Genomic DNA, 26,013 nt, shown 5'->3' on the forward strand with positions numbered 1-26,013 from the left:
GAATCATCTTTACAAAACATTTTGAAACCACTGACTGTGGTAAGGCAATGACTATAGTTATGTCTTAAGCTAATAACTTGGATATGCCAGGAGGCATTTTTTTTTCCTTCGTGCATCTGGATACTTAGATTCTGTTTGCCTCCCACTGCACATACCATAAAGTGCAAGAGGCCGGTGGACTTTCAACAGAGTGTGGGGTAGACTGATGGTCAAAAGCATTATGGAAAATTCTCTTTTTTGCATGTCTTTATCTCTGATCTTTTTAGACAAACATAAACTTGATCTGTGCTCTGAGCCATCTGGATGTTTTAATGCATCGTTAATACTTGCTCCTTGGCTCTGTGCTATGCCACCTGTGGCTAACGGTTTCTGTTTTGATTGTAGTTTGAATCTGACTCTGTCTTGGAACATGAGCAAGTCTCATACATATCTGTCACTGAAATATCTAGGCAGTCTCTCTTTAAATGCCTGGCTGGTGTGCCTAGGTAGTGTACTCGGACCCATGCTAGCTGCTAATGTAACAACTTAGGGAAAGAATTTGCATTCAGATTAGGATGTGGTACATTTTGGCCTTACTTTAAAACATAGCATGAGGCTGGTCTGCTTATGTATTTCTGCTAGTATGAATATAATTCACTGATCAGTCTCACTTTGAAAGAACAAATTTCAGTTTGTGGTCTGTGCTTTACTTTCAAACAATCTTTTTGTTAAGAAAAAAACACAAAAAACAAACAAACAAAAAACCCCCCCAAACAAAACAAACCCCAACAAACAAATCCCAAAACCCAAACCTGAAGAAAGGTTAGTAGGCTTAAATTGCACTAAAAGTTATGATTCGCTATTGGAAGATTTTTTTTAAGTTGGAAAGATTCAGAACCGTTGTTACAGAGGCCTCCATGTAGTTTTCCCCATATATAAGAAAAAAAATCTACCTAGCAGGAGTAAATTATTTTATCTATTTGAAGCTTGGGGTTCGATACACTGTTTATAGATGAGGTATGTTGAGCTGCGGTATACTAGGTATGGTAGTATTCTAATATTGTCTTATGTTAGTGAACTCTTTAAAACCTGTAAGACTTGCTCTAATGGGTCAAATCAAAAGTTCTTCTAGCCTGTCAGGGACAAGAGCCTGTTTCTGACTACCTAGGCAGGCAGTGTAATTTCCAGTGGATCCATCCCAAAACCATGCTGTGAAGACCTCTTCACATGGAAGTTCTCTGTTTCCTTGTGGCTTCCTCCATGCCTGCCCCCATCCAAGGCCTCATCAGCCTCCTTATCGGTGTCCTCCTGGCCAACCTGGACATTAATGCTTTCAAGAGGAGGATCTTGGTGGGGGAATCCTGATGACTGTAGGCCTGTTCCCATTCCTTGGTGCTTCAGCATTGCCAGCAGAGTTCTCCTGGGCAGTGTCTGCCTGCTGTTTGGGAACTATCAGGGAGAAACGTGTGTTGGATCTGTTGTCTTCAGCATCCCCTTCTTACTTCCCATTTTTGACTAGTTGACTCCCCCAACCCCTTCTTTGGAGACAACAAATGAAATCAAAGAGTCAGTTGGATCTTCATATGGTGGGTTTTTTTTCTTCTTTTACTTTAACACTTCCTTTGCCAAGAGAAACCTTACACAGAGTAAACCTTTAGTGGAGAAAAATCAAGAGTGGCACAAACCAGTGACAGAGAATTATTTAAAAAGGAGTACAAGAAGGAGGGAAAACATAGAATTAACTTTTACCCAAGCAGTTTCTGAATCATCGGTAACATGATATTTGTCATTTGGCTGTGGATGACCAGATGTTTCCATTTCTTAATGACATTTTGGTTAACTGATTGCCTACCTAGCACCTACTGGAAAAATGCATGTTTCACAGCTGAAGCAGTGCACAAGTGGTATATTTAATTTATTGTAACACCACATTCTTTTTGTAGTATTTTAACTCTGATATATAAATATGAACTGTTTTTTCCTAAAACTGAAATTATTATGGGCTATTTTTACAATATACAGAAAATAAAACTGAACATCATATTTGTAGTATCAGTGATAGGAAAGACTGCCTTTTTATTTGAAGTTATTGCTATTTTAATAGCACTAAATATAATTCAGTGATTCTGATGGGTTGAAATGGCATATTAATTTTTGTGGTTTCTTCTGGGATTTAGGATGTATTACTGATGCAGAGACATACTTTTTGCTTTCAGTAGGGAAATCTTTGAAAATTTTCCTAGTATTTCTAATTCCAGCCCAGCTTTAACATTTTCATTATGATGCTGACATATCTAGCAAAATCTGCACATATAGGACCAAAAATGCATTGGTTTATTAATTATGAATTTAGTGCCAAAAGGAAGGTTGGTATACAGTTGACTATATAACAGAGATTCTAATTTTGCTAGTAAAAGTAAAGCTCAATTGCTATTAGTACACATCATGTATCCCTAGTAGACTGTTCTGAACTGGTACTTCTGGTCATTAAAAAAACCAACAACTGGTGCAATAAGGGCATTAGCTGAAGTGATGATCTTTGATTTTTGTTCATGTAGCTTTTTGGGAGTTCTCCCTAGAGTCTTTTTGAGTAAAATGGGAGTGTGTCAAGTCTGTGTTCAGTGTTGAGCTTTATAGTTGACTGGAATGATAGATTGGACTCTGTACTGAATACTTAGGGAAATATCCTAAGTATGTTGCAGTCTTACAGTATCTAATTAAGAATCAGTAAGATTAAAAGCGTAATTCTTTATGTAGTGTAGTATTTTCAGTGGCATAGTTATGGTAAATATCTTCTGCAATTGCAGTGTTTAGTGTAAACTGTTCAAGCAGGAGAGTAGTCCAAACTATACTGAAACCCTTTTGTTTCCTGAGACGAGGATATAAAACTGAAATGAGTATATAAATCCATTTATTTTCTCCACAAAGCTACTTTTAAAAAAGCAAAACTTCTAAAGCTGAATAACTGGCTTCACTGAGGTTGATTAATGTCTTGCGTTGTTTTCATACAGTGAAATCATTCCCCAGAATACAGTGAAAAGAAAATGTCCAAAAACTGAGTGAAATTGCACTAATTATAGGGGCAAATTTCAGGGATATTTAAGGAGGTATTCATTTAAAATATAAGATAAAAATGCTGCTCAGGAAGAACAGATTGGGAAAAAGACATTTCTTTCTGGACAGGCTGTGTGTTTCTGTACTTGTTCTATTGTAGTTTTACTAAGTAATGATGGAAGGAAAAGATGTACTTATGCTTCATGATATTTGATGAAAGTAAAAGGTGTATGCTAAGGTCTCTAATTAATTGTTTTGTGGCTAGTGTGAAAAGCGCTTGGTCATGTTGCACAGCAAAGAAACAAGCTTTATTCACGCAGTTACTCAAATTCACAGCAAATTCTATCAGTATGGCTAGTGAGCTCTCTCTCCTGGTGTTTCTAAGTGGTATTTGAGATGAACCAATGATATTATTGTGGCTTGAGATACCTAAACTTGGGTTGTGTATGTTCCAAATTGTGTCACTAATGTCTGTGATGTCTAATGCATTCCTTTGCCAGTGATTGGCTATGTTCTGCAGTGTTGCTTTGCAGAGGGAAAAGATTTTGAAATGATACTCAAGGCAATTTTATTTTTGTAAGATGCTTTAGAAAATGTACATAAGTCTTTTTACATACTTCAGTTTGAGGGGGGACAGGAGAAGTCCCCTTTGATTTTTTTATTTTCCCTCTCTCCCCCCTGAAGTAGGGCACATCATTGTCAGTAACTTTCGATCAGGAACGTTTCAGTTGATTATGTCTTAATAACTACAATTCTAAGAAGCTGTCCAGATTTAGATAAGAATAACTCTTTCCTTTTTTTGGCTTCTAACAAACCTTATGGTAGTGTTTTCCTCACTACAATGCATTGTATTTCATATAATGGATATTTTATTTTAGAGAATAAACTCTTTTCATCTGATATGTTCACAGCTTATCTGTAGGGGATGTCTTGAGCCTCTTAGACCTTCATCTCAAAGTGTTTGGGGTCAGACTTTAGTGTCTGGAGCTCTATACATTGGAAGGATGTTAGTGCTAGGTTTGACTTTGTATTTGGCCCTGTTTTGTGCATGGGAGTGTTTATGTATGCACGGACTTATGTTTATTTTTTCATAACAATATACATTGGCTCCACATGGAAATAATAGACATAGAAAGCATTTGTCTAGAACTTCTTTCTTAAATATATCAGCAGATTCTTTCATTTTAACAGACTTACAAAGAAGACTTCTGTAACTTTTATAATGAACTTCACAATATATTTTTCCCTTCTAAAGGCTTTAAGAAAACAAGATGCTAAAGCAGATGAAACAGAAGAACTCATGAAAAATAAACTTGTGAAATATGAAAGTGAAAAGAACCAAGTAAGACTTAATTTTCTCCTTTCTTGTTTGGTTTTAAATAAGTGTGTAGTGTCATATGTTACAGTATATGCTTCCTTTTTCAGAGAAACCAGAAGGATAAAACCTTCTTTATCCTTTAAGATAAGAGTTTGTTTTTTTTTTTCAGCAGAGGCGCTGTGAATATAGCTATGCTGAACTTCTGTCTTTCCTTCAAAGGTCTTTAGTTAATAAGTTTCTAACAACTCTTCCATCCTGCCAGGCAGACAAATTTATAACTTGGGGATTATCCTCAATTTCTTTCTTTGATTTGTTTCTGAATTTATAGTCAGCTTTTCCTTATTTGCAGCAGCTTAGAGATGCAGGTTTTTTTCATCCCTGCAACTAATGTGTGCTAGTTATTTTGCACCATGGTTGTTATTAATTACTTATACTGAACTCTCTGTTACCATATTTCTATCTTCCAGTTCATAGAAAACAAGATTTTTATTTCTGTTCTGGCAGGATGCTAGGGCCATATTACACCTTTTTCTAGCTTTTTTTCCTCTTACATTGAGTTTAGCTTTATTGTCAATACTTTCAAAGTTATACCCCTTTATGCTAAACTATCTATGGTTTTATGTTATGTTACTCTCTCTGTTCCATTAATGCTGGTCCTGTTTACTTTGCCCATTTACCAGCCTCTCAACATCCTCTTTGAGATTGCTATCTCTGCAATAACAATTTCCGCTGTCAAAAACTATGTTTATTTCCACGTGGATCTTTGTGATCTTTGAACTATTTATGGTAGAAGTCAGAAAATATTTTGTAGCTTTTGTTTTCTTTTTTTTTTTCTAAATGGTCACCAGTTTGCTGACTATTTCTGATAATTTCTGATTTTTAAATTCCCTTAATATTATAGTTTTAGGAAAAATTCTAATTGTATGAAACTATGGGCACTTCAGTTTTTCAGTTGTCTTGTTTCCAGAATCATTCAAATACATCTTTTTGCACAACACAGAAAAAACACAGTATTTACTAATTACCAGTCCTACCAACGCATGTAATCTTTAACACTTTTATGAATAAACTGTGTAACAAATGTGACTTCAAATGTTAAGTCATTGTTAGTTTTAATTTGAATGTGAAAGTATGTTTCAAATCCAGGGATAGTGTTTTTGAAACTTTTAAAAAAGGTTTATCTTCCTTTCTTTTACTTTAAACGCAGTAAAAATTTGCTTTTCTGCTGTTTTGTTTTGGATTATATATTTTATACAGTCATGTTATATTGTACAAAAATTATAGACTGTAAATTAAATTTTCTTTATGTAGTTTAAATAAATATAGCAGGGTTATAGTACAAAAGACAGTTTGCTTTAAAATTTTTAGACAAATAAGAATATTCTTTATATTATACCTCATTTTAAATAGATGCTTATATCAATTAATTTGTGCCAGAATTAAATAGTTAAGAAACACTTCTGTACTATGATGCATACACTGCTTTTCTTTCTTCATCATCTTCTGTAATGAAAGCTTGAGCAGGAATTGGAGCAGTCCCAGAAAAAGTTGAATGAATCAGAAAGCAGCAGAGAAGCTCTTCTGCATCAGGTAACTGCTTTGATGTGGTGAAAGTCCTAAAGTTTTCACATTAGGCTGTGTCTAGGTCTTTTTTGCTTACGCTTCCTATCTCATATTCTGATAATATTGTTTAGGGAAATGAAGAAGGAGATACAGAAAGACAGGTTTAGGAGTCTAAAATATGTGGACTGAGCTCTCATTATACTTTTTCTGCTTTTCAGACTTTCATGTATTTATGTTCATATATAATAACTATAGTAGTTGTAGTTATAGTACTTTTTAAATACATAAACACATTATTTCTAACTGCCCTTCATAGTATGCTTTAGTATAACTTCTATATTAGTAATTATTTTTATGCAAAGTGCATGCTATAATTGGAGAATTCAGATAAACTAGTGACCTAGAAGTATTTGCTGTATTATATACTAACATGTGATAAAAATATATAAAAAACAAACACTTGCAAAACTATCTAAAGTGTGCTCTAAACAATACCTATTGATGATTAAATCTAGAAGTTGCAGGGACCTGGATTATAGCTTTAGAAAAGTGTCCTTTATCCTCAACATTTCTAATCCTTCCTTCCTTTCAGAAGAACTGGGGAAAAAAGATTGAAATAAATAGGGAGGAGGCAATTGGCATACTTAGCATTAGTTGTTTTGTTTGTGTTTCTAGCAGCAGTTTGACTTGGCTGTATTACTGTTTTGAATGTAACTCACTGTGCATGGAATATAGTGCTATATCATGTATGGGTCATATGAGTTCTATTTTCCTTCAATTCAATTTCAGCATGTCATGTTTTCTTTATTCTATACAATGTCATCTTTGTAAGTGCTAGACTGTATATGATAGAAAAGAAAAATATAAAAAAAGCTCCGACGTTTCTTAAGAATGAGTACATTGTATTTTTAATGAGTGGAATTTAAATAAAATATATTGCTTATTATATTTTCACTAGCAATATAAAAAGACAATTGCAACATATAAAATGGTAGCATTTTGTTTGGACTAGAGAAATTAATGCTCATCTGTGGTCAACATAGCAAATTAAAATGTTTCCTTTAATTTTGAATAATCACTTTGTGGCCTATAATTAGAAAGGAATTCGTCTTTTTGTTTACCCTCTGCAGTACTCTTGAGATTTATTTATAAAAATTACTTGTGTATACTCTTTTTTTAGTTTCTGTAGTGTTTAGTAAAAGTACACTATTTACTCTTTGATTCTGTTTTTCATTAAACATTTGATACTTGTACATGCATTTTAGATTGAGGACCTTCGTTCCCAACTTTTGAGAGCAGAAGACGACCGTGTAGAGTTGCAGCATCAACTTTCACATGTTGCTATGCACCGCCAGAGCTACCAGGATGTACAAGATGATGACAGAAGAATTAGAACAGGTACAACTCTCATATTTTGCACTAGAGGCCTGCAAATTAGTTGGCCTGGACATGAATTCTGTCTTCAAGTTTCAGTCCAATTCTCCTGTTTCAACAAAACCAGCCATTTAACTCCTTGCCCTTAAAATAATAAGTACTGGCGCCTGAATATTAACAAATAAATAGCAATAAGGTTAAAATTTAGGATAACATACCAATTAGAGAGAATTTCAGTGAAGTGGACAGTGTTTTTACAGAAGAAAAACATTTGAATTATTTTTAAATAATAATTTTTTTGAAATTCTACATTTCAGTCTATTTGCAGTTTAAATTCTGCCATTGTGAAAATCACAGCAAAAGTCACTTACATAGTGGTTAATAAGACTGATGAATTTCTGGTAGAATTTCTAAGGGGTAACTACATATTCCAGAGGGATTAACAAAATTTTCCAGTATGATGCAGTCAGGGCTTCTGTTTGCAGTATGTTAGAATTTTAGAGATGGAACAATGATATTTAGAAGAACAATACTTTAAACAATTTCAAGATGTTAATTAGATATTAGATTACCACTTAGCAAGGTCTTTGCTACCCTGTTAGTTGTCTATCTGTATTTAAGCTTTTCAGACAATCAAAAGGGCATTAGGAAAGTCTTTATCTCTCTTCTTATTAACATAGAAATGTATTACTCAAGATAATAGAGAAATAGTGACTCCAAGTCCAGTGTCTCTGTGAATATTTAATTGGTTTTGTTAATGACTTAATTCAGTAGCTGAAGTACAAAAATACAAAAATATCTTGATTATTAGAATAGGACTCTAACTCCCTGTTTTGCAAATCTCATACAGAGCACTGGAAAATGGCTAGATTTTGTACATGGCTTAGCTTCAGAAATGTAACACAAAATAGTAATTTTAATAGTTTTTCTCCAGTCATGTTAATGTATATGCTTGAAAGTGAATTTATTTGTAACAATATGCCTTTCATGTTAATGAAAATGCATTTCAATTTTTCCATTTTTTAATAATTATAAATCAAAGCAGTTGTAAAAATATGAAGAAAATAAAAATGCATTGAAGCTATTAAGACGTACACATTTATATAATTTATGCAGTTATGTTTCTCCTTACTGTGTTATTTCTGTTTCTTCAAAGATTCATGGGAAGAATACAAATGGAGTTTGTGGGGTTTTTTTTTTCCCCCTCTAGTAGTTGTTTATGACTGAAGACCTTTGAATTTCTGGTTGAGGAAATTTACAGCTTACTCTCATCAAGAACTTCTATTGTAGTTGTAGGATTCAGACATAAAATTCACAGATAGTGTGACTTCCAAATCAGGAGGTATTACTCTGGTGGGAGAATATCTTGGCCTTGAAGTTTGTGGCCAAGTTTCATTTACACCAGTATTTCCCTATTGTTTCTTCCATCATATTTTATTTTATTGTTTGTGGTTTTTTTTTGTTGGTTTTATTTTTTTTTAAAAAAGGGGGACCCTCCCCTGAAATGACTGGATAAATACAAATACGGTCTCATTCAGTAAAAGGTTATGATATAGGTATAGCTATTTTTCACAGATACTTTGACCAAAATCAGTAGTTGTAGAATAGTCTCAAGTTGAGAAGAAAATTGCCAAAAGAAGAATCAGAAAAAAATAATTTACCACAAGTTTGTGTCTCTGCTGGGCCTATTGTTCTGTTCTCACTATTTTATAGTATCTGAAAGATATGAGAGAGAGAAGCAGGAACTGGAGAAACATATTTTGGAGCTTAAAGCAAAGCTGAATCATAATGCTGTAATGTCAGAGGTAGAAGAACTAAAGAAATGCATAGAGCGTAAGGACAAGGAGAAAGCACAGCTTGTAATGCACATACAGGTAAATTGTGGTTTTTTTTGTGTTGTGGGTTTTTTTAATAATTTCCCATATGTTTAAGGTAGATGATATGCCAAATTAGGGAGTAATCTTTAAGAGTAACTGTCATGCTTTTCTTATTTTATTCTATAAATAACTTTTGAAAGGTGATCAGAGTTTGCAGAGCTTTTTTTCCCATCTTGTTAATAAACTGAAAAAGGTATTTGCTATTGCTCATGAATTCATGGTTTGCGTTTTTTCTATTTCCCATGTGCAAAGAAAAGGAGGTCTGATTTTTATCAGCAGTTACCATTAATAATTGTTTCTGGAATTACTTTTATAAGTTAGTATTTACTTCCTTATTCCTCATTCCGTCATGCTTAAAAACTAAAGTTTAACTTTAAACAAACTGGGATACCTTGTTCTATGAGATCATAACTGCTCTTTTTTTAGCAATTAGATGCAAGATAATACTTATTATATTAATAAGTATTAGTATTCTTATTTCTGGTAAACACATACTATTTAGTGATTGTGAAAAGAATAACAGCAGTCTCTGACACTGGAATTTTAGTTAGAAGACTTTTGTATTGAACACGAAATGAACTATAAGGAGGCAGTAGCCTCCGTATTTAAGACGGGAGATTTCTGGTGTTTTGTATCTTTCTAGATTTGTCATTGGTAGTAAGATTCCTGAACAGTAACTGTTTTCTACTGTCTTTCATGACCGTCAGGAGAAATGAGGGTATTTTCAAAACCGTGTGTGGTATTTCAGTAGTCAAGTACTTAACATTTATTATACTTGTATTGGGGCATTCAGTAAGCCAGGAGTTTTGTATTTTAATGAAGGCACTTTTCTTTGAAACGGTCTTTTCACTTTGGAAATTCGAAAGTAGGAAATTTTTTTTTGTCTTTTCATAGATTTACAGGACTATACTGTTCAGTTTACTTCTGCTGCTCTTTTCCCTTGTCAACTTCTGTGCTGATTTAAATCAAACTAACACATCAAATTACATTTGGAAAAAATTGAAATCTCAAAATAAGATCCTACATGCTTTATGAAAATTGAATGCTTCTCAACGGAGTAGAATAGAGTGTTTCTATAGAGGGTAAGGCAAGCAGAACTCATTTCCTGATGTCACTCAGCATTTGTGTTCTAGTTGGCCGATACAACTCCAGACTAACTTGAAACGTGCTGGGTTTTTTTTTTGTGGGGCCTTAGAAATTACAGTTTCTTTGCTGGCAGGTGTTAATGGGATAAAAACCCCCTAGAAAACCTTTTTTTTTTTTTTTTTTTAAACTTCTGCTTGTAGAACATGCTTTCTTGAGGGTCAGAATGATGTTCTAATACTAATTTCCAGCTCTGGGAAAAAAATTAATGAAAGAGTACTCAGCTGGGGTCATTGTCATTGCGCTGAGTTAGAAATCTTTTATTTCCCTGATTATCTCAACAGAAAACACTTTGTACTTCTTATCTGCTTCCCACTGCCACTCTCCTACAGAGGCAGTAACAGGAAAATAGCAAGCGTGTTTTTCTTTTAATGGGACATCAAGGAATGCAAGGATGTGAATTTCTAAACTTATGTACTAACAAAGCATTTTGTCAAGCCTGTTCTAACAGCTGCTCCTATCAGATAGTCTGATTCTCAGTTGGAAGTGACTAGTTATAGAATCATAGAACAGTTTGGGTTGGAAGGACCTTTAAAGCTCATCTAGTTCAACCCCCCTGCAATGAGCAGGAACATCTTCAACTAGATCAGATTGCTGAGAGCCTCATCCAACCCGACCTTGAATGTTTCCGGGGACGGGGCATCTACCACCTCTCTGGGTAACGTGCTCCACTGTTTCACCACCTTCACTGTGAAAAATTTCTTCCTTATCTCTACTCTAAATCTACCCTCTTTTAGTTTAAAACCATTACCCCTTGTCCTGTTGCAATAGGCCTGCAAAAAACTGTCCCCATCTTTCTTATAAGCTTCCTTTAAGTACTGGAAGGCTGCAACAAGGTCTCCCTGGAGCCTTCTCTTCTCCAGATTGAACAACCCCTACTCTCTCAGTCTGTCCTCATAGGAGAGGTGTTCCATTCCTCTGATCATTTTTGTGGCTCTCCTCTGGACCCTCTCCAACAAGTCTATGTCACAGCACTCCAGGTGGGGCCTCACCAGAGTGAAGTAGAGGGACAGAATCCCCTCTCTCAACCTGCTGGCCACGCTGCTTTTGATGTGGACCAGGATATAGTTGGCCTCCTGGGCTGCGAGTGCACATTGCCGCCTCATGTCCAGCTTTTCATCCACCAGTATCCCCAAGTCGTTGGCAGGGCTGCTCTCCATCCCTTCATCCTCCAGCCTGTATTGATACCAGGGTTTGCCCTGACCCAGGTGCAGGACCCTGCACTTGGGCTTGTTGAACCTCATGAGGTTTACATGAACCCATTCCTTGAGCTTGTTCAGGTCCCTCTGGATGGCATCCCGTCCCTCAGGTGTGTCAACTGCAGCACTCATGTAAACTTGCTGGAGGTGCATTTGATCCCACTTTTTCATTGATGAAGATATTAAACAGTGCTGGTCCCCTGGTCCCAGTACAAACCCCTGAGGTACAGGGCTCGACACCGATCTCCCTCTGGACATTGAGCCGTTGACCACTACCCTCTGGATGTGACCATCCAACCAATTCCTCATCCACCCATCAGTCCACCCATCAAATTCATCTCTCTCCAATTTAGAGAGAAGATTGTTGTGGGGGACTGTGTCAAAGGCTTACAGAAGTCCGCATAGATGACATCGGTAGCTCTTTCATTGTCCACTGATGTAGTCACTCCATCATAGAAGGCCACTAGGTTGGTCAGGCAGGACTTGCCCTTGGTGAAGTCACATTGGCTCTCTCGAATCACCTCCCTGTTCTCCATATACCTTAACATAGTTTCTAGGAGGATCTGTGCCATGATCTTCCCGGGGCAGAGGTGAGGCTGACAGGTCGGTGGTTCCCAGGGTCCTTCTTGCTACCCTTTCTAAAAACTGGTGTAATGTTTCCCTTTTTCCAGTCTCCAGGGACTTCACCCGACTGCCATGACTTTTCAGATAGTGTGGAGAGTGGCTAGGCAACTACATCAGCCAGTTCCCTCAGGACTCTGGGATGCTTCTCATCAGGTCCTGTAGACTTCGGGTTCCTCAGGTGGTCTTGAACCTGATCTTCTCTTACAGTGGGAGGGACTTTTCTCCTCCAGTCCCTGTCTTACAGGCCATCCCCTCGAGAGGTGTGTGAAGAGAGCTTGACAGTGAAGATTGAGGCAAAGAAGTTGTTGAGTACCTCAGCCTTCTCCTCATCTGTTGTTGCTAGTCTTGCTCATCAAGGTGGGGGGTAGGTATGCTTTCTTTGACCTTCCTTTTCTGGCTGACGTACCTGTAGAAGCACTTATTATATTATTCTTTACATTCTTTGCCAAGTTCAGCTCCAGCTACTCCTTGGCCTTTCTGACCCCATCCCTACACAACCGGGCAGCATCCCTTTACTCTTACCAGGATACTTGTCCCTGCTTCCACCGCCTGTGCATTTCCTTCATGTTTGACTTGAGTGTAAAGTACACTCAAGTGATGTTTGACTTGAGTGTAATTTATCTTTGGTTAGTGGGGAGGATTTTGAGGTTTCTGTCTCAAATCACATATCAACATGAAGAAAAAAAGAAAGGTGTTTATTTTTTAGCTGCCTGTTATATTTACATAAGCCATTACCTGTCAGAACAAGTAGCAGTTCAGGCTTTGGAAAAATATGGAGATGGCATCACTTTAAGCAACTGATTTTGTGCAATGTACCTTTTACTGAATGAATATACTTCTTGACTGATTGAATGTATGCATCTTCGATTACTCAATTCACAGAATTTATGCTTGCATGAAAAATCTAAACCTTCTGGATTAATGGTTCGTGATGGTTAATGATGCCAACATGATTGGCAAGAGATGCAGATCAGCCTGTGATGAATAAACTAAGAGTTGAGGTCTGCAGTCAGGAAAAATTAGTAAGAGAAATAATTATGTGCATGATTTGGATAACATTGTTGAAAACTATCAGTGACAAGCATCATGATTACATAGCATTAGAATCTGGTGACTGCACTGCTGAGACACAGGGCAGAAAAAAGGCAGATGGGAGAAGAATACATGTAGATTGTCTGTAGGTGACTAATGTAATTAGTGTGCTGGTGTGAAATGTGGCTTTCTGTATTCCTATTAGTATAGAATGTTTGCACATAACTATGTTATAAAGCATTAGTTCTGGAAATTGTAGCAAATGAGTGATCATCACTTGCATTTTAAATGTTCATCAAAGTTTTAAGGAATGTTGTGGTGAACACACTGTGTTGTGTTTTTTATACCTAGAATGAATTTTTCATTGCAATTTGTGGTGATTTTATTTTTAAATTAGGTGTTGAAAACGCATGTCAAACGTATGGTATGTGTAGTAAAGCTAGGGACTGTAAATCCAGACTACAAGAGTTACTAGAACAGTGGCAGAGTCACATGTTAGTACCTGTGGCAATTAGTTTACACTGCGGATAAATAACTAGGCTTTAACTGGAAACTGTTGGCCTCTTTCTCTGCCTCTAATTTCTTATGAAAGTTGAAAGCTAGGTTACATATTGGGATGTTGGATGTGTAGAAAACTAGATGCACAACTGTTTTACTTAGGGCAAATGTTTCATCTGGTTTTGAGTTTGTTAATCACCTCTGTTCAGTGTCATCTCTAGCCAGAGCCTGTCAATTGAAAGGTCTGTGGTGGTGTTGCGGTCTGAGGGCTGATACAAACTTTAATCAGTTTTGAAAATAATATTTGCATTCAGATCTCTAGAGCATTAATATGCTGTACCCCAGGATTTAGTAACTAATCTTAATGACATTTTTTAAATGTTCCACAAACTTAATTCTCTTTTATAAAAATCTTCACATATAAAAGCCAGGAGGAGAGTGTTTGATGGTATATTGGTGTTGAATGAGTTGACATGAGTATTCTAATACCTTCCCCTTGGTTCTGTTAGCAGTGGAACTATGAAAATGCAGCAATAAAATTAATCTGGTTTAAAAAATTGAGATCCAGAATTGTCTTGTGTAAAGACCGAGAAGAGACAATGTACCACAATCGGAATTTTCTATAGTAACTAAAATGCAAAACATGCTAACAAATGTTTTGCATATATATGCAATACATTTTAACAATGAACTGTTCTGAATATCCTGGGCTGCTTATGTCAGGAGAACCTCCCTGCTGTTGTAATGTATGTCACAGGATATCATCATGCTTCTGCTGCATCTGGGGCAGCTCACTGAGTTCTCAGGAGGACTGACCTTCAGCTACCAAAGACACTAGATGCTCCTTGGAATCTGGAGTCTTAATCTCTAAAGGCAGCATTTCTCATCTGTAGAGAAATTTTTTTGGAATCACAGGTGCTTAGTAGTTTGCTACATGGAAGAGAAACTTCGATGCCCAAGGAATGTGATTTTTTTTTTTTTTTTAATAAGGGCGACCTCCTGACATTGCTTATCCTTTCTCTTAGATTATCTCACTCTTGTTTACTACAGTCACAATTGAGAAGGACAAAATTGGATGAATATTTAAAAAAAAAAAAGCCAAGAACAAAACCCCACATCAATATATTCCTGTCTCTCAGACGTCCTTAAAATATTTACATTCTGAATTACCTAGAAGGGTAACTCCAAGATAGGTATGTGAAAATCAGGATATGTTCTGCAAGGTCTAACGTAAGCATCACTTTGCCAAATTCTCCTGCCATAGTAAAAAGGGCAGCCTGCAAGGCTCAGGAGACAGCCGTACCTGGTGGAACCCCTGTCAATATGTGCACCGACACAGTTGTGACATTGAGCTTGTTCTCCAGGCTCCAGTAATACAGAACTGAAGAGGATATTTGTAGACACGTTGCGTTGGACACGGGCCTGCTGACAACTTTAAACACTAAGTTTAAACATGTTCCCAAAACAAAGGTGGAGACTGAGATCTGTGATAATTCCAACTTCTCTAGCACTAACAGGGCTCTGGGCACAATAAATCTAAACAGACCTGGGAGCTGGATTATGGTGTAGCCTGTGTAAGGACTGATGTTTCTTTTTGGCCAGTTTCTTCAAATCCCACAACTCTGGAGGCTGAGAATAAACTTACATTTATTGTGTTAAGTTTTTAATTTCTTTTTCTTTTAGTGTCACTTTCTTTATCTTCCGTATGCTATGTCACCCTAATGAAGGGCAACTCCTTTCCCACAGGTAACACAATATTTCACCCTCAATGCTAATGGAAAAAAAAAAAAAGGCACAACCTCCCAAACCAACCAACAAAAAAACTAATGAAAACCCTGTGGTACAACACTCGATTGTAATACCAAAATAGGTCCTCACAGTGTCACCACTCTCACCATCCAGCCCCTATCTGAGTTTCAGCCTGTACCGAACTTATACTCAGTACTGCTCTGGCCATGGCTGCAGTAGAATGTACATACAAAGAGCTTTGCAAAGGAACCTGTCAACCTGTGTGCCTTACATTAATTATAACATCTTGTGATGTGTTGTCTGCATGCATATTTAATGACCTTTGCAGCTGAGATTCTGTGGCCGAGAGGAAAATGGGGACTAAAAGCCTGAAGGGAAACTGAGGATTGAGACTCCTACAGATGTCTGTATACAAACGATATAAACCATGATGGGGAAATAGGGGTACCTACTTACTCCAAGTGTTATTTTAATATTCAAGACTGACCATATGTGCATCCATAGTAGGCTGTAGTTATAAACATTCTGTGCAAGATACTTCATTATTTTAAGAGGAAATAGGTGATTTTCAAGACTGAAGGTCTTGACGAACTTATGAACAATAAGCAGATGGTATTTATTAAAATTTTATATGTTAAATCTAATGTTTTTTGAAAATACACTGAAATTGAAAAATGTGATGCTATCCATCTAGCTTAATTATCAGTTGTAAAGATTGTATAGAAACAAATTAAAAGCTCAAGTTTATAAGATCATCATTATGAAAAGAACCCACAAGGTCATACTTTCACAGCCCAGCACTGCCAAGTACAATGTTCTTCCAATGACAGCAGTAATTTGCATAATTATTTCTTACTATCAAAACAATCTTAAGTTATCATAAAATCAAAATTAGTCATTAAAAAGATATAGTACTGTAACTTGCTTAATGCAGCTTTATGTGTTGTATTAACTATTTACTATCAGCAGATAGTAGGGTTTCACAAAAACTAGTAATCAGTCATTTTTTGAGCAGTGTTTGTCTGAAAGGGGTATCATGTTTAACAAGGTATGCTCTACTGACCCTGTCGATTGTTATTTCCAATCATTAAGTGAAAACTGTGTCCTTTAAGATGGTTCTGATGATGTCTAGATGTAAATTGTTGTAAAGGGTTGCTTCAAATCAACCACAATGTTGGCGTGTGCAGGCAGGTAATGACAAATGGCAAAGAGATTACTTGCCTGTAACTATTCTGTTAGAAATGTTATTTTAAAAATTGCAAACAATCACTCATCCTACTTTTTTGACAGAATGCCTAGAAATTGGGATTGTGTATTGAGATTTTCCAAGTTACCAAAAGGCAGGACCATAATATTTGGTTTTTATATACGCTTAAGCTCTGTACATGGATGTTGAGGTTTGAGGTGTGCTCTTTATAGGTGCTGAAGGCAAAAATCTCTAACAAATAGTGCTTGTGTATGTCTGTTCCCCTTGTGTGAATGTATGTATATGCCATACCTGGAAAGAGGCTTTTTCCTTTCTGGGAAATGTATGTGTCTATGTGTATGGCTGATAAGTATGATTTTTTTACTTTATTATTTTTGACAGCCCATGTCGGAAAAGTTGCTTATTTAATGTTTTAAATACCAGCAGGTATGAGTTTTGACAGCTGCATGCATGTTAACATACAGATATACATATGTTTATCATATGTCAAATAGGAATTCAAAAGTTCAGGTCAATAAATTTAGGACCTCTGTTGTGATATTATAAAAACAGAGTGTGGAGACCCACTGTTTCCCTATCCCCTTTACAGGGAAAGCTGCATGAAATGCTGATATGTTATGCTGCTGTTTTCCAGCTGACTTCAATTGTTTTGAGTCTGTTCTTGCTTAGCTTTTCTAAGCAAAGTGCAAATTATTTGCAAAGACTTATTTTCACAAACTGTAAAAATATAAGGAAGAAATTTTTCACAATGAAGGTGGTGAAACAGTGGAACAGGTTGCCCAGAGGGGTGGTAGATGCCCCATCCCTGGAAACATTCAAGGTCAGGTTGGATGAGGCTGTTGGCAACCTGATCTAGTTGGAGATGCCCCTGCTCACTGCAGGGAGGTTGGACTAGATGACCTTTAAATGTCCCTTCCAACACAAAATTTCTATGATTCTATGATTTATATTGGTAGATCCATGTCAAAGTTCATTTTTCCTCCTCATGCAAATAGCTTGTGTTGATAAATCAGTTGTGCTTCAAAATAAACATCTGAAACAAATGTTCCCATTTTTTTTTTCATTTTACTATAAATCAATAAATTGGAGATTAAGATTTGCTACTGGACAGTGAAGTGTATGATTACAATTAATTGAACATTATTTTCTGTGTTTAAGCTTAGACTAATATTTCATTAAAAAACCTGTAGGAACTGTATTTGTATTAATGAAATGTGTTCTCTGGGGGAATTATACATAAATAACTAGTTTTTAATGATGCAGAGTTGACTAATCAACCAGTTTAGGCTGACATCCTCTATGGTGTCTCCAGAAAGACATGAAATGGGAAGTGATAACAGCATGTATAATCACATGACTGATGAAATTATGACCCATTTTACAAAATCTGTTGAAGACTAAATGTAATGTCTGACTGTACTTTATTGGGCCATTTTTGACTTCTGCTACATTCAGAATTTAAATTCTTACCTTTAAAGAAGTATTGTAATCTGTTTTCGTTTGAAATTAAGCTTGTTTTGATAAAATTTTGCTGGTGGTAGCTTCTGAGGTTTTTTTTGGTTGTTTACTTTGTCTTATGAATCAGAACTTTTTACAAAGTTAGACCTGGTCATTTTGCCTGATAAGCTTGAAGATGAATGTTTAAATAATAGTGAAGCAGAATACATGTGGGTTTTTTCTAATGTATAGAACTGTAAGTCTAGAAAGGCTTTGCTGTTTTCGTGGTGGTGTCTGCGAAGATTTACTCCTGACTATTCTGTAATGTGTTTACCTATTGTTTTATTATCTATATCTCAATTGTGTTTAGAGCAGGACTGTTCATCCTGCAGGTAAGCAACTGATTGTCCAATGGATAATTCTATTCCTGTTTTGCATCATGGGTATGAATAGCAAGATAGACTGATTGTTCTTGTCTGTAGCGAGAGTCCATTCTAATCTGTGTTTTCTGGCAGTACAACGGTCTGTCACATGCAAGAGTACACATGCAGACTTCTTTCCAGGACAGTAAATGCTATCCTGAAAAGACTGGTACAATTTATTGCCTCCCAGAAGGTAATGGCCAGCCATGGAGGGGGAAAAAACCCACAACAAACCCACAAAGAAAAACCCAACCAACAAACCCAAGCAACTTCCCTCCCCCAACTTTGTGGAAGGACCTTTGTCTATATAGTCTTCCATGTGCATCCATAAAGTTGCTTATTCTTTCCTAGGCAAAGTATTTTTCCCCTGTCCCTTCTGAATTGCACCATGTTTATTGCAAATTACATCTCCAGTGTTTCAGTCATTCTGAAATTTAATCCTTTTCTCTAAGGTATTTCTATCTCTCGAAGCTTGACAATATCTTTGACTGACCATAGAGCAGGCCTATTAAATTAATCTAAGTCATTAATGAAAATACTGAATGGTATGAAAGCAGTCTAAATAAGCTCAAAATACAGAATACTAATGTGAAATTCTACGTGATGGTCTTAAAATTTCATTTTTGCTATTCACTATTTTGCTTCAATAACTGGTTTCTGAACATGCCTTTGCAGAAGTTATATGGAGAACAATTTTTCCTACTTGTTTATGAGATTGTCCTGAGAAATATCATCAGATTTGAGTTAGGCAGCACTTGTTATTTTTAAAATGTGTAGTTTTGATTGCATTCAGTATTGAAAGGATGACTAATGTTGGCTTTAATATGCTTGCTACATTTTCAAACATCTTTGCACTTTGTTCTAGAAACATCTACCAAGCTGTTGTATTGCCTTTGTATTCATCAGTGCTTTCCAAAATACCATTAATTTGGCATGTTGCTTCTGTAAAAGCAACCAGCTTAAAACTGGGTAACAACTAGCTCATCTACTGTAGGTTACTTTTGTTGTGGTGAATGCTATTTTTTCCTTGCCAATTTTCTTTTTCCTCTCATTTGTTTATATTAATCTCCTTATATCTTACTATTTGCTTTATTCCATATTTGTCTAGTGTGTAACATAGAAGAACCCTGGTCAACGATTCCTTCTCAAACTTAAAATACAAATAATAACAAGAACAACCAGAAGAGGAAAAAATGCAGAAAGTAAAATATAGGATAGAGTAACCATTTTATATCTTGTGTTGAAATTCTTTACCGTTGTAGAGGGGGAGATTCTGTGGCTAACAGGGCTTTCTCTGGTAGTCAAGGAGATCTTTTATGCTATTCATATTTTATATAGAAATGTGATTTGATATTTAATGTGATTAATATTTAATATTTAATATTTAAACTGTATATCTTTAGAGTTGGAATTTTCATATTTTTCTATGATTATTCCAGGTGTTAACATCTGACCTCGAAAACAGGGAGAAGCAGCAGGAAAAAATGCTGGACCAGCTAAAGGAGATACAGAATTGCTACAAGGCTTGTGAGAATGGACGTAAACAAACTGAACTCCAGTCTGCTGAGTTAGCTCAACAGGTTGAAGAGAGTACCAAGGAAGCAGAACGGTACCTCACTGAACTCAAGCATTCAGAGGCACTCAGGCTGGAGATTGAGAAAAAAAGAGAGGATTTGAAGGTGAGAGCACAGGAAACCATCCGCCAATGGAAGTTGAAATGTAAGAAACTGGATCATGAGGTGGAAAACCAAAATGAAACTATCAGCCAACTGATGGACAAGAACAGTCAGGTAAGACTGACTGGGGGTTTTTTTGTACTCTTTGCATTTGTTTTAGAAATGAAGATAAAGAGTTTATTTATGCAAACTGTGACTTAAACCATTTTCCACCTTAAGTTGTGGACCAAATTTTCTGGCAAACTACAAAACAGCTAATAGGTGGCAATATTTTTTAGCTGTTAAGGAGTTCCACATTCTCTTCTTTATCCAGTATTTATTCCAGTCTCTTCACTTCTCAAGAAGAAAGCTTTGATTAAGAAGAAAGTTTCTCTATGAATGTTGCTTTTACACTATCTTTTCAGTTAACAGTTAACAAAACTTAGGTTATTTTTAGTTAATTTTTAAGAAAACATTGTGATGTTATTTTTTATAAAAAATTTTAATCACATTAAGTAATAACCCGTGTTCAAGTTACGCATTGTCTCATGTAGCAGACAGTGTCACATCTTTGAAAGTAGGTGTTTACTTTCACCATGTATGTCAGGTTGCTAGCAGACTGTAATGCTATGTGGACTTCGGTACAACTAGCTTATTTTTAATTCCATTCTGTATTTAAGCTTTTCTCAGACTCTAGGCTTAGTAATGACATCTTTTATTGCCAATAAAGACTACAAGTTCTGAAATACCGTAAGGACTGCAACTCGGTTTGGATTTGACGTTTGGAGGCAGAAAAGTAGACATTTTTTGTTTGAGAATGTGCAGAGTTTTAAGTAAAATCTGGAGATGTTAGCAAAAAAGGCACTCTTACCTGCACTTGGGATGAATATGCTGCTAAAATCTACTATGCGGTTCCCAGTTTTTTCCATTCATTTGGATAGTCTGTGTTCCTTACATTTTTATAACTTTTTTTTTAAATGCTTTTCATGTATTTTTCTTTGCAGCCTCTTCCTTATATTTTTTAGAATTTTTTATTTTGAAAAATAAATTTGAAAATTGATCAGGTAACACTTCTGGGCTTTTCATTTGTCTTTGTTCAGTGTGGCAAACCACTTATTCCTCTCTTCTTCCTCCTATGAAGTATCTCAGGAAAAAACATTGGGTTTTTTTTTTTTTCCCCTGACTTAGCAGAATTTCTTGACTTTTTCTAGTCGTGACACTACTTTAAAGGCAAGCACTCACATCAGTACTAATGCTGACCATCCTCGCTTGGAATAGTAGTAGAAACCATCATTCTGTTTGCAATGAGTCTGTGGGTCTTTGTATTTTCTAGTGGCTGGGTCAATAGGTGCCTGTCTCTATAGTGGCTGGTATAATGCTGTGAGCTTGCATGCTCTGCTGGTGCAGCCTGTCATATTGTATGGCCTACTTTTGTTTTTATAGAGCTTCTCTCAAGTCTTTTCACTTATTTTCTAGTGACGTGCATCCAATTTAAGTTACTAAATCTGATGTTTTTAGGATGACTCCATGCCATCCTCTGCTTTGTTCTGCTCAAAGATTGTAGTTTTCAAGGGGTTTATGGTGTGAAGTATGGGATGTCTGTATTCATCCTGTGTTGTTCCTCATCCAGTAACCTGTTCTGAGACTGGTACATGAATGTATGAGCATGGGCAAAGCACAGGAGCAGCCATAATGGGGCTAACACTGAGTTGAAATTAATAAACTCTGGTAGATTTAAGCTGTGATTCCTGGGGTTGCTGTTTCTCTCCTGAACTACATAGTGTATTCCTTATTTTTATTATTAATTGCTCTGTCCATGCTCCAACAATTCATTCCATAGTAATCTTGTATTGGTTAGCCCTAGCAGTTGTCTGAGGAAATAAGGTTCACAAACATTTAAGAAGTTGGTCATCTCTTGCCTAGGTAAATGGTGGTGTTAAGGAAAGAAAGAAAACCTGTTTCATTTAGAAATCATATGTGTCTCTCGTAGACAAATGAGAAGCAAAAAGTAGAGGAGAGAGTATTGAATAGCAAGCAGGAGGAACCCCAAAAGTCTTTGAAACCACCATTCGTGGAAACGCGTGGACAGATCTTTGTAACAGCAGTTGATAGTGCTGTCCATGTTGACATTTTCTTTGTTATGTAAGACTTGTTGACATGGATTTTACCTCTTTTTATGTGACGAATGCATAAAAATGCTAAATGCAGTCACTTTGGTTTAAGCTCCATTTAAGAAATGCTGTCAGTATTCATTCTACCTTTTAAAATGAACAGCATCTTGCCAACAAATTTGAGGTAAGTGTCACTCTTGAAGAAAATGTCTTCATTGGAGGCTATGTAATATCAAATAAACTATGCATCATTGTGGAAGAGACAATACAAACAGTATTTCATGTTCTCAATACAAAGTTTTAGACAGTTTCCATATGAGGTTATAATCAATCTAGATGCAGTATTTGTGATAAGCTTCAGGGAACTATATGAACGTAATTTAACCAGCTTTGAAATATACAGACCATTAACATCTGAGACAAAACTGCATAAAAATAAATAAAGAAAAAAAAGGAGAAATGGCAGTCTGTTGTCTTTGCTTTCTCTTATAAGACTTCAAAGGGTTGGTGGGAAGTTTTCAAAATTGGATCACAATCATAGCTTGCAATTTTGAGATGTTCCAAATATTTTCAGAAAATGGGTGGGCTGTAGACAAATTGTTTATGTTTCATTTTTTAGGAGTTATTGGGATAATTTAGTTAAAGACTTGCAGATGTGGTTATCCTTGATATTGGTTAACAGTAGCACCTCTAACATCTTGTGCCTTTTTACCCTGCACACTGTTAACCTTAATTGCCCTTTTTGTTCTGCATAATTTCAATAATTTTACTCTATCTATAAGAAATGTGTACTGTTTGTGGTAATAGTGAGTAGAAGTCAGTATAAAATTTATTTAAGCCAGTTTAAAGAATCCAATAGTTTGTGATACATCAGGAAAATCTCATGTTGTTCCTTTATCATTCTTTTTTCCCTGTAGTAAAAGTTGTGTGTGACTTATGATAAAAGTACTGCAAATTCCTTCTTATTTTAAACCAAATTTTAAAAAAATTAAGTTATAACTTGAGATAAGTAAGAATCAGGAATGGTGTGTGTAACATGGGTTTAATAAAATGTACTATTTAGTAAGAGACATATACTTGCAGTGCAAATTTTCCATAGAATTATAGAATGGTTTGGGTTGGAAAGGGCCTTAAACATCATCTGTATCCAACACCCCTGCCATAGGCAGGGACACATTCCACTACACCAAGTTGCTCAGAGACCTGTCCACCCTGACCTTGAGTGTTTTCAGGGATGAGGCATCTACCACTTCTCTGGGCAATCTGTGCCAGTGTTTCACCACCTTCAGTGTAAAAAATGTCTTCCTTATCTGTAGTCTACATCCACCTTCTTTTAGTTTAAAACCATTACCCTTTGTCCTATTGCAACAGGCCCTACCAAGAAGTCTTTCCCTGTCTTTTTTATAAGCCCCCCCTTAAGTACTGAAAGGAAGCAATTATGTCTCCCTGGAGCCTTCTCTTCTATAGGTTGAACAACCCAACTCTCTCAGCCTTTCTTCATAGGAGAGGTGTTCCATTCTGCTGATCATTTTTGTGGCTGCCTTCTGAACTCTCTCTGACAGTCTTTCCTGTTCTGAGGGTTCCACAGCTGGATGCAATACTCCAGGTGGAGTCTCACCAAAGTGAAGTAGAGGGGCAGAATCACCTCCTTCAACCTGCTGGCCATGCTGCTTTGGATGCAGCCAAGAATACGGTTGGCTTTCTGGGCTATGAGTGCACATTGCCGCCTCACGTCCAGCTTTTCATCCACCAGTGCCCCCAAGTCTTTCTTGGCAGGGCTGCTCTCCATCCCTTTATCCCCCAGCCTGTATTGATACCAGGGGCTGCCCCAGGCCCTGCACTTGGGCTTGTTGAACCTCATGAGGTTCACATGGGCCTATCCCTCTGGATGGAATCTCTTCCCATGACTGCAGCACACAGCTTGGTGTCATTAGCAAACTTGCTGAGGGTGCACTAGATCCCACTATCTAGGTTCCCGACAAAGATATTAAACAGTGCCAGTCCCAATACTGACCCCTGAGGAATGCTGCTTGTCACTGGTTTCCACTTGGACATTGAGCCGTTGACCCCAACTCTTTGAGTGCAACCACCCAACAAATTCCTTATACACAGAGTGGTCATTTAACTAATTTTCTAGGATTTTTTTAACCTAAAACATAGCAATGTTAAAAAAAAAAAATCCAACTCTTAATCCTTTTAGGAAAACAGTGGAATTTTTATTAAATGTGTCTGATTTTTATTTTAAAGATTAAGTCTTCATTTCTTGGCTTTGATGCATGAATGCAGGTTTTTAACTTCATTCATCTACTGTGTGCAGTTTCAAAAATAGTTTAAAGCTGACATACTTAATATGTAATACTTTTAGAATATATGCAAAACAAGTCAGCCTATGTAATGGACCTGTAGGTAAGGTATGTGTGACCAGTAATACTCACTGTATTCTGCTGTGTTACTGTATTGCCTCATTTCCTTCATCTTGCTATTTGGAGGAACCAGCAAAAAAACCCATCTCAGCCTGCAAAGAGGGTGAGAAAAGCAGGGAATTAACCCAAACTATCCCTGCTTAGGAGGCTAGATCAATTAAGGACAAGTACGTGTTTGAGATCACAAATGTTCCATATCTAAATTTAAAGCAACATTGAATACATTTGAACAGAGTTCACAACAGGCAAAGATTTTTTTTATTTTCAAAACAAAGTCTGCTAATTGTACCTTAGACATTAGGAATGTCAAAGAACATCCTTCCAACAGTTTTCTCCAATTACTTTAGATCGCACTGGATTTCTTTTTCTTCTTTCCTAGGCCCTCAAAGAAAAGGATGACCTCAAAAGTCAACTTGTCTCTGCTATACACCAAATAGAAAACCTTCGGAAAGAGCTGAATGATGTGCTTACAAAGAGAGCTCAGCAGGAAGAACTATTGCACTGCAAAGAGGTAAAACTGAATGAAATGAAGTCTCACCAGGTATCTCTTGAAGAAGATATCAACGAATTTCGAGGTACTGTAAATAAATTGGAGAATGAGTTGGAAAAGCAAGTCTCTCTACAAAATCAAATGCAAGCTGAAAAGGAACACTTGGAGGCAGAACTTGCAACTAGTAACTTGATCCATAAAAAAGACCAAGAAAGACTATTAGAAATGCAAGCAGATGTAAAAAACTTATGCTCTGTACGTGTAGAACTAACAAACAGAATAGCAGAAGAGGAGAAAGTCAAAAAGGAATTACATAAGAGCCTCTCAGATCTCCAGAAACAGCAGGAATCTAAGCATAATGAGATGACTTCAGCTAACAGGCAGCTGAAGATGGAAAGAGAAGTTCACCAACAGGAGTTGGCAGATCTTAGATCAGAGTTACAAAATGTTAAAATCAAACATGAACGAAATGTTCAAGAGCTCATGAAACTCCTTAAAGAAGAAAAGGATGATGCAGAGGCTCAGATTAGAATGCTAAAGGTACTTACTCTGAAGAATTCCAATGTCAGACTTTTTTTTTTTAACCTGTTGAGTGATGAAGGTAATAAAGTATCATCTTTAAAGCGTGTAACAAACATTTTATTGCAGCTCACCATAAAAGTTTAAAGTTCAGGGTAAAAAATGTAACAGTAACAGTTTTAGGTCAAAAGCTTTTCTTAGTTCCAAAGTCATGAAATAGGTATGTCTGATCAGAAGAGAAGGAGATACATGAGGCTGTAGTGTTTTAATATAATTCGATCCTCTCTTTCAAATGTTATTTTTACAATTATTGTCACAGCCCTGTGTCGTGGTTTAGCC

General features: G+C 36.4%; 1 protein-coding gene across 1 annotated transcript in view; it reads left to right on the forward strand.

Moving 5' to 3' along the window:
• Window positions 1–26,013, forward strand: part of CEP128 (centrosomal protein 128) — a gene marked incomplete at both ends in the record, with an annotated part of 126,339 nt that overhangs the window by 26,511 nt on the left and 73,815 nt on the right. Inside the window, 6 exons of the mRNA XM_081999988.1 lie at window positions 4,289–4,375; window positions 5,867–5,941; window positions 7,180–7,312; window positions 9,002–9,162; window positions 19,916–20,266; window positions 25,045–25,695. Of these exons, the coding sequence (XP_081856114.1) occupies window positions 4,289–4,375; window positions 5,867–5,941; window positions 7,180–7,312; window positions 9,002–9,162; window positions 19,916–20,266; window positions 25,045–25,695 (1,458 nt within the window). The remainder of the gene's footprint in view (window positions 1–4,288; window positions 4,376–5,866; window positions 5,942–7,179; window positions 7,313–9,001; window positions 9,163–19,915; window positions 20,267–25,044; window positions 25,696–26,013) is intronic.

Source organism: Phaethon aethereus, assembly GCF_964289735.1.
Source record: "Phaethon aethereus genome assembly, chromosome: 5".
NCBI classification, from domain to species: Eukaryota; Metazoa; Chordata; class Aves; order Phaethontiformes; family Phaethontidae; genus Phaethon; species Phaethon aethereus.